We start from the raw sequence: 9186 nt of genomic DNA on the forward strand, positions 1-9186 counted from the left end.
AGTATTTAATTCTTCTCCAGGAAGTTCTTTTCGATGTTATTTGCTAAAGGTGAGCGTCCCTATGGCCTGACCGGTCTCATTTGCCTTTGAGTTTCTATTACACATCTTGAGCCCGGGCTCATGACGCCACCCTTCTCTGCCAAAGGCTGCGGTTCGGGTGAGGCGGGAAACCGGCCAGAGTCGGGCCGACTTTCCAGGATCTGTCTTTTCCATAGTGTGGGAAGTTGGCGGGCACATTCTGGTGGCAGCTTGGTCACACACAGCTCAGTGACCTTGGGAGAAACTCTAAAGTACGTTTGTAAACGTGATGGCCTTAAATTCCAGTGTAGCCGTTCTCGAGGGTGAAGTAATTAATGAATTCATCTACTATCTAAATCTTATTTGGAGCAAACGGCTCAATCGGTGTTTGGGAGTGACGACAGTGGTGTCATGAAACCCCAGTCTATCCGGAGATGAGGGAGAGAGGACTGAGGGTAACTTGGAGGTCGGCCACGCGTAAACACCCGAGGAAGCCCCAGGCCTGAGGCAACCGAGACTCAGCAGCGCACGTCTCCGCGGTCCCACCGGCACCGCCAGAGCGCGCTCCCAGCAACCGCGATTCTCGTTGCGTTTGTGGCCGCAACGTCACGACCTCCTCCGCCTCTCATTGGGCGAGCCGGTCCAATCATGTGACTTCAGCGTGGCCTATAAATAGGGGCGAGGAGAAGGTGGTGGTCCGCCATTTCGTGGACGCCAGGTCAGCGATAGTGTCTGTGGGAGCCGGGCGGGGAGGGGAGCGGGAACCGGGAAGACCTATCCGAGGGTGTGTGGATTTGAGCGTCCGCTTTCTAACCCCAGATCTCGGTAAGTGACTGGCGACTAAAGGAGTTTAGTGGGAAATGGCAGTTAACTGTACCGTGGAGGGACCAGGGCCAATGGTGGCGCGAGCTTGAGACAAAGAGACGCCGCCGCCATTTTGTGACGTTCTGCATGGGGCGGTGGCGGGGGCTTTTGATCCATCAGAGAATGTACCTGGCCCTCGAATTGGAGGTGTTTATAATTTTTCACGGGGCGTAGGGGTGAATTGAGAAGCGGGATTACCCGAAAGTTGAGGTGAAGGGGGAGCCGCTAACCGAATTGTGCTCCGGGCCGCGGCCTTTCAGTTTATGGCGCCTTTTTCCTCCCCCCCCCCCACGTTTTCTTTGGAAGCTACTCGGGAATTTTTTCTCACGTCACCAATCGAGATTGGACCTTTTGATTCCTATTACGTGGTTTCTGTACTCAGCTGTATTTTCGTCTAATTTTAATTTGACTTTCTACACTCTATCACTTTTTTTTTTAAACCGAACGATCTTTCTTGGGTAGCATTGTTCTTGTAGTAGCTTCCCGTTGATAGTTACTCTGAAACGGTTTACGGCCAAGTTTTTAAAAACCAACTTCCAGCAATGATTTGGCCTCAGAACTCTTGGGTACAGGGTGGGGTCATGCAAATAGGATGTGTCTGGACTAGTTTGTTTAATTGGATAAGCCCAGAGAGAGAAGAACATGGTGTTTATGAGAAACCCTTTAAGTTGAGTTACTGGGTTGGCTACTTTTTGCAGTTGAAACTGGTTTACAGGTTGATTCGATTTCATTGTAGAGGTGACTTTTTTTGGAAGATTTATCAAATATAAGCCCCGGAAGGGCAGTAAATGTGCACTAAGAAATCTTTCTCGCCAGTGAAATTAACATAAATTTCATTTTATAGTGTGCCAGTTCAGTGTATTCAGTACATTCCCAGTGCTGTGCAACCATCCTGTTCCAAAAGGTTTTTTTTTTTTTTTTTTATCCCCAGTGGAGATTTATACCTATTAAGCAACTTTTCCCCATTTCCCCTGCCCTCTTCCTCAGCCCCAGTCTCTGGGTTTACCTGTTGGATGTTTCATATACATAGAATCTTAGTATGTGCACTTTTGTGTCTGGCATCTGTAATAGCATGTTTTCAGTATTCATCTTTGAAGCATTTATCAGTACCTCATTCTGAATATTCCGTTGTATGGATAATACATTTTGCTTATCCATTTATCTTTTGATGTTGGCTATTGAGAATAGTGCTGCTGGGGTGTGCATTTCTTTTTTAAAAAAAACTAATCCTTAGCTGCTTGAGGAGTGAAGCTGGTTAAGTTTTTGCTTGAGGGCATATTAGTACCGCCTTTCAAATGGCTCAGCCTTAGCTTTGTCTTGTTTTAATTCTTTATTTTGGTTTTTGTGTCTCCAGGATTTGCTTCTGAGCAAGTTATCCTACTTTACTAAGTGCTTTATTTTTGAGATTAATTGTAATAATAAAGTCTAACTTGGTGCCCAGATTGTAGTAAATGCTCTCTTCAGTGTTCGTTTCCCCCTCTCAATTTTTCACAGAGGAGTTTTTTTCTTAATGCAATTCGTGCTGGCTTCCTGGTGGTTATCAGTACAGATAAGAGAGATGGGTGTTTTGAGGGTTGTTGCTTGTTTGGTTTTTAGTTAAAATTTCAGCATTCTCAAGGATCTGTCACTATGTAGATTATTGCATAATTAATGTTTGGGGTGTTCTTTTTGTTACAGAAATGCATCGTGATTCCTGTCCATTGGACTGTAAGGTTTATGTAGGTAATCTTGGAAACAATGGTAACAAGACTGAATTGGAACGAGCTTTTGGCTATTATGGACCACTCCGAAGTGTGTGGGTTGCTAGAAACCCTCCCGGCTTTGCTTTTGTTGAATTTGAAGACCCCCGAGATGCAGCCGATGCTGTCCGAGAACTAGATGGGAGGTAATTTAATGACTAATTTATACTGATGATAAATATGTTGCTTATGTTTTTAATACTTAAAATTCCTAGGATATGTGGCTTTTAGATGGCTTTTTGGCTATCTGAAGTTAATGTTATTAGAGACTTACATAATAAATCTTTTCCACAGTGAAAAGGGACTGAACAGTTTCACTGGAGATACACAGGAAGATTCTTTCCTTCCTGTGTGGGTCAGTTCTTGGTGGGTGGATTTTTGCATCCAAAATGTGATTAAAGCATTTTAATCTAAACCTTCCACGAAGTGTCACCTGTGGTGTCACTTTTGAATTGTTTCTGAAACAATTGGAAATTAAATACTCTCTTCAAATAAGAATGGCCACAAACTGACAGTTGTTGTAGTTGGATAATAGTATACTGGGCTTACTATACCAGTATCTTGGGGTTCCTGGGTGGCGCAGTCAGTAAGCGTCTGCCTTTGGCTCAGGGTGTGATCGATCCCGGCGTTCTGGGATCGAGCCCCACATCAGGCTCCTTGGCTGGGAGCCTGCTTCTTCCTCTCCCACTCCCCCTGCTTGTTTTCTCTCTCTCACTGGCTGTCTGTCTCTGTCAAATAAATAAATAGAATCTTTTAAAAAAACCAAACGATACCAGTATCTTTTACGTGTTTGTGATATTTAGGAAGGGTGGAATATGTAGCTATTTCCTTTTGTGTTTACGGTGTCCTCTTACTGGCTGATAAGTAACAGGTACCGGAGTCTTAAAGGGAACAGGTACTGCCCTTCTCCCCCACCTTCTGGTCTTTGAAAACCATTGGATTTCATGAAACCAAGGGAAATGGTTAATCCTTAAGGTTCAAAAGTTAAGGGGTCTGAGGGTTGGCTGTAAAGCTGTATAAGAGGTCATTTATCCAAGCAGGTTATAAAAACCGTTTTCCAGGACTCCCACCTCTTCCCAGTCACTGTCCAAATAATGGTGGTTTATCTAAACGGATGTGGAACAATGAAGAGCTGGGGGATTATTTTTTCACAACTGTGCTCGGCTGCAGTTTCCCAAGTGTTAGTTATGTGACCATTCAGGGGAGATGGTGAGATGAAATGGCGAGAATGCTTCAGTTCACTGCTTTTGCCTGGAGGGGTTGTGGAGGGAGGAGAAAGACTAGCAAATACAGAAAGATCAGTAAGTGCTGGGATCTCAAAGTCCCACCAGGATGTATAGATGATCGAGATCTTAGAGGATCAATCCAGGGTTTTCACATTTGTAATGCTAGCAAATTAACATTGTGCCCAGTGATTTAGATGGACTCGAACAAAGAACTAAAATGTAAGGAAGTTGATTTTGTTTATTAGAAAAACTTTTTTGCGGGGCGCCTGGGTGGCACAGTCGTTAAGCGTCTGCCTTTGGCTCAAGGCGTGATCCCAGCGTTCTGGGATCGAGCCCCACGTCAGGCTCCTCCGCTATGAGCCTGCTTCTTCCTCTCCCGCTCCCCCTGCTTGTGTTCCCTCTCTCTCTGGCTGTCTCTGTCGAATAAATAAATAAAATCTTAAAAAAAAAAAGAAAAAAACTTTTTTGCTATTATGGATTCTACAGGCATTCAGGTGTGTACTTTGCAAAGAAACTAAGTAGGAGTGCTTTCTTTTTGCATTCATACATATCTCTTAGAAAGTAAGTTTGGCTCTTTTAAATTTAATAATGTTTCTTTCCTTCTTAGAACACTATGTGGCTGCCGAGTAAGAGTGGAACTCTCGAATGGTGAAAAGAGAAGTCGAAATCGTGGCCCACCTCCGTCTTGGGGTCGTCGCCCTCGAGATGATTATCGGAGAAGGAGTCCTCCACCTCGCCGCAGGTACTTGAGAGCGTGTTTAGAGGTATTGGTGTAATGGAGTAGCTAATAGGAGCAGGTATTTCTCTTAAAGTTTGTTGGTGGGTTTTAAGCTTTGAAGAATTGGAGGTTTTTATGAAACATTTGCTGGGTGTAGTTCGGGGTATGTGAGTTGTGCTGAGTGTTGGCTTTTGTCTTTAGGTCACTGTTCATGTTGGTAGTCAGTAACTTCTATCTTGGATCTATCTTCTAGTTCATCTTCTAGTTGCATCTTTCCAAGTCTTCCCTTATACTTCAATTTAGGCCTTTTTCCATTTCTTGACTCCATAATGACAAACATTACATTCAACTCTAGCTCTTCACAAAAATGTGTTTTCTACTATTAGCACGATTGTAGTATTTATCAACCAGGCAGCTGTTGTAATGTTACAACTGGTAAAATAGAAATCATTCTGAAACTAACTTAAGTCACTGACCGATAAAGGGGGCTAAAAAAGTAATCCCAATCATCTGTTCTTCAAACCCAAATAGGTGAGATTTCCGTTTTTTTATAATTGAAAATGGCATCATTCTTGGACCAGGCAGTATTGTCTGGATGCTAACTCCACATCTCCTCAAACCTCCAAAATAGTTTCTATAGGACTGAATTTACCTCTTACAGGTGAGTGAAGTCCTTCTAGGAGATAGGAGTTCAAAATCTTGCCCCTTTTGCTATTTTGAAAAACAAAACAACACACTGTTGCCCATCATAATAAAGAGTATTTGTTAGCTAAATAGATGGTTGTACTGATGGCTTGTTTTTCATTTTTTTTTTGTGCTTTTTGGTCCATCTATTAATAAAAATGAACCCCGTTACAGAGTCACCATCATGTCTCTTCTCACCACCCTCTGAGTCTGCATTAGCCAGTCAACTAGCCCTTTCAGCGTCATGTGACCAGCGCGCCCCATTCAGCTTGGCTGGTGTCGTTTCACATGACCCAGGCATGGCCAGTCGTCAGGTTGCACCGCCCTTTGGTTCCCGAGCATGCTGTTTTCTCTCAGCCTTCTCTCCAACCTTAACCAAATCGGCAGCAGCCACCTCGACCGCCCACACATTCCTGGCCAATCAGCTCAGCTGTTTATTTACCAAATGTCTTCACAACAACTACAGCAGCAGCCTTCGGCTAACAAAAAAGCAGGAAAAATCCACAACACCCCCTTCGCCAACCAACTAAGTCCAACGCAACATCTGGCAAAACCTTTTCAGCAAATTCTTCCTGGCCGTCAGTCCGGCAGCCTCACCTCACCATTTCTAGCTTGTTGAAACCCAAAACTAGTAAGTTTTTCCTGCTTATACAGTTTACTGCTGGTTAAAATAAGGAGTAAGCGGCTTAAAGTAATTCTTTTTTCTGGATCAAAGGCTGGCTGTGCATAATTGAATGGTAACGTACATATATATTGCTTGAATAAAACTTTTAAGGGTGATAGGGAACTCATAATGTAACTAGACCTTCAAGTGAAACTTATTTGCATGTGTGAGATGCCAAACTAAAAATTTTAATAACTCTAACAGATTTAGCTTTCCTTTCTAGCAAAAATTTGTTGAATCCTATCACCTTTAAATGGTTTTACTAACAGTTTTCAAATTTAAATTTTGGGGGTGAAGGGGGCCAAGCTAAGGTAATTTTTATAAGCCTAAACACACTCTTAAATGTGACGATCACAAATGCAGTTCTAATGTAGCACTTAATGGCATCAGTATTTACACCTAGCGCGTTTTCACAAAATTACACTATCCACCTGGTACCTAAGTCTTGTCATGGACTTATAGGTTTGCATGGGTTCCAAATACTGGTTTATGGTACTGTTTTTGGAACTACTTGTGGGACTATATTTTGGTGTGGTGTTTGGGTAGTGAAGTTAGTTTGACATGAAGTTTTGCATTGGACAGATCTGCTGTGAAGCATTCTTTGTTAAAGTGAATCCATGGTTGGAATATCTGCTTTTCACTTGAGCTTTTGGTTCCTTAATCCTTCTGTGCCTTTTTTCTTTTCTGTTTTTTTCCTGTTTGTTTTTTAATTTTTTTGGTTTTATTTATTTATTTTTTTTGGACGATGGGTGCCAGTTCTTCGGCACGTTCACTGGGCCCAACAGTGAGATTGAAAAGTTGGGAAATGCCTCACGCCATAAGTACTAATTGACAATTAGCCTAATTTTCCTGTTTCTGCTTTTAGATCTCCAAGACGGAGAAGCTTCTCCCGCAGCCGGAGCAGGTAAATAACTTTTTTTTGGCCACATTCTCAGAAATGACAGCATTTCTGTTCTTAAGCTGTTTTCTGATATGGTTAATGGTAAAAGACTCTGGCTTCAGTAGTGAATCAAGTGGTCTGTAGAGCCAGTGTTGCAGGAATGAACCAACTTTTAGTTTTTGATGATTTCTTACAGATGTTTGTTGTGTATAAATCTAAGTGATCTATTTTTCTTCCTGTGGTTTTAGGTCCCTTTCTAGAGATAGGAGGAGAGAGAGATCACTGTCTCGGGAGAGAAACCACAAGCCGTCCCGATCCTTCTCTAGGTCTCGTAGGTAAGATCTTTAATGACTTGGAGTGTTTATGAACAATGTAGTAAAAACAGGAATTGGTCATCTTAAGCCATTTTGATTATTTTCCATGAAAGTCTTTGATGTAGTTGTGTCACTGAGTTATGTATGTAACTTTCGTTCTTTTTTTTTTTTTTTTTTTTTAGCCGATCTAGGTCAAATGAAAGGAAATAGAAGACCAGTTTGCAAGAGGAGTGGTGTACAGGAAATAACTTCATTTGACAGGAGTATGTACAGAAAATTCAAGTTTTGTTTGAGACTTCATAAGCTTGGTGCATTTTTAAGATGTTTTAGCTGTTCACATTTGTTTGTCTCTTGGAACAGTGACACATAAAGATGTAATTCTCTTATGATTTGAATGGATCATATGAGGCATGTAATATCAAGAATTGTTACTTTACAATGTTCCCTTAAGCAAAATTGAATTTGCTTTGAAGTTAGTCCACATAGACTGATAATAAACCTTCGACTCCTGCCCAGCTAAAGCTTGACATTTAATATTATGAAAACAAAACTGGCGAATTGAACGAAGTCTTTCCATAGCTGGGATAATAGTATGCAGTGTAGTGGAAGAAGCAGTCTTTAAAAGCTGGTGTGAACACAAGCCAGCAGGTAAAAATTAAGCTGCACTGTTAAACTAGATTAGAGGTTTAAAAAAAAAAAAAGGAATCCCAACCAGTCTTCATACTGGGCAGGGGTGTCCAGTTGGTGTAGAATTGGAAGTTTTAAGAAAGCTAGTTTATGCTTTAGGTCATAAGTTCTTTATGTGATGGCTGTATATGAACACACAGCTCTCATAACGTTCTCCATTTGGTAGTTTGAAACTATTCAAGATACCAGTGTCCTGCCAGTTTAAGGGTACATTGTAGAGCTGAACTTTGAGTTACTGTGCAAGATTTTTTTTTTCATGCTGTCATTTGTAATATGTTTGTGAGAATCGTTGGGATTAAAGTTTTGGTTACAAATTGTTGTTTAACCTGAAAGCCTGTTTTTCCTCGCAAAACTAAAATCTGTGAGCTTGGTATCAAGTCCAGGTATAACATTCCTATTGGAAGCCATACTTATATTTTCTTGTAAAGTGCTTTTGAATTAATAAAATATTAGCGTAATTGTGTAATAGTCGAACCCACTATTACCATAGTTCATGTCCCATGGAAATCAGTTGGTTACACAAATCTTAGACACAATTGAGGCTGAAGGGGAATTTTTGGTTGTCACCTACGTGATTGTTCGTACTTAACCATTTTTTAGGAGTAGGAGCCAGTTCAAAGACCATGATACTCTGTGACCAACATTTAAAGTGTAGCAACCTGGTACATTATAACCCAAAGTGACCCATTAAAAAGACTTTCATTAGCATGAGACTTTTCCACAAAGCTTTAAAAATTACTTCCATTTTATATAATTTGAGGTGTTGCATGGGAATTCTAAATTGATCCATCCTGATGTAAAATTTGCTATATGGTTCAAATGTAACAGTGCAGAATTGAATATGGAGGCATGCATAACCTTCCTCTTAGAAATCCAGAGGAGTTGTAATTTCAAATTTTTGTGCAATTAGATTAAATCATAATGCAACAGTCTTGTGGCTTAGTTTCCTTAAATGTGCTACTTAAAAGTAGTTCTGGATTATGCTGTACTTTGATATGAAAGATGAGTCATTGCACTGAGTTCAGTCTGTAAAGATTTTCTAAGATGCAGGCCCTAAACAGATAATTCCCAGTGGTCCTTAGTAACCTTCCATGCAGGTACCAGCGGAGGAGGAGAGTCACTGGTGTCCCGAGGTTAGAATTGTCAGATTCAGTATGAGCCTTAGAGAAGACCTTTGAATATTGATGACTGGGAATTCTGGCTTTTTCTCATAGCCTAAAACTATTCTTGGTCAGAACAAGGAAAGATAGCTAAGGGGTCGTGGAAGTAATACAGTATGTTGATAATCACTCTGCTTTTATAAATGGACATTCATCTGGGTGTTTTGGGCAGTATACAACTTGGAGAGTCTTTTGGGAAGGGTTTTTGTAAAAAGGATAGTAGGTTATGGGT

At 41.1% G+C, this 9186-nt stretch overlaps 1 protein-coding gene across 1 annotated transcript; it reads left to right on the forward strand.

Moving 5' to 3' along the window:
* Positions 1-706: 706 nt before the first annotated feature.
* Positions 707-8260, forward strand: SRSF3 (serine and arginine rich splicing factor 3). Its single transcript, XM_002914288.4, has 6 exons — positions 707-843; positions 2560-2767; positions 4455-4589; positions 6779-6817; positions 7042-7128; positions 7290-8260. The coding sequence occupies exons 2-6, from the start codon at positions 2562-2564 to the stop codon at positions 7315-7317; spliced, it is 495 nt and encodes a 164-aa protein (XP_002914334.1). The 5' UTR covers positions 707-843; positions 2560-2561; the 3' UTR covers positions 7318-8260.
* The last annotated feature ends 926 nt before the right edge of the window (positions 8261-9186 follow it).

Source organism: Ailuropoda melanoleuca, chromosome 5 (assembly GCF_002007445.2).
Source record: "Ailuropoda melanoleuca isolate Jingjing chromosome 5, ASM200744v2, whole genome shotgun sequence".
Classification (NCBI taxonomy): domain Eukaryota; kingdom Metazoa; phylum Chordata; class Mammalia; order Carnivora; family Ursidae; genus Ailuropoda; species Ailuropoda melanoleuca.

Bases quoted from the DNA above. Each gene is read 5' to 3' on its own strand.
- SRSF3 (XM_002914288.4), top strand. From the start codon at position 2,562: ATGCATCGTGATTCCTGTCCATTGGACTGTAAGGTTTATGTAGGTAAT. The intron at 4,590-6,778 runs GTACTTGAGAGC...TTCTGCTTTTAG, and splicing joins AGTCCTCCACCTCGCCGCAG to ATCTCCAAGACGGAGAAGCT. The intron at 7,129-7,289 runs GTAAGATCTTTA...TTTTTTTTTTAG, and splicing joins TCCTTCTCTAGGTCTCGTAG to CCGATCTAGGTCAAATGAAA.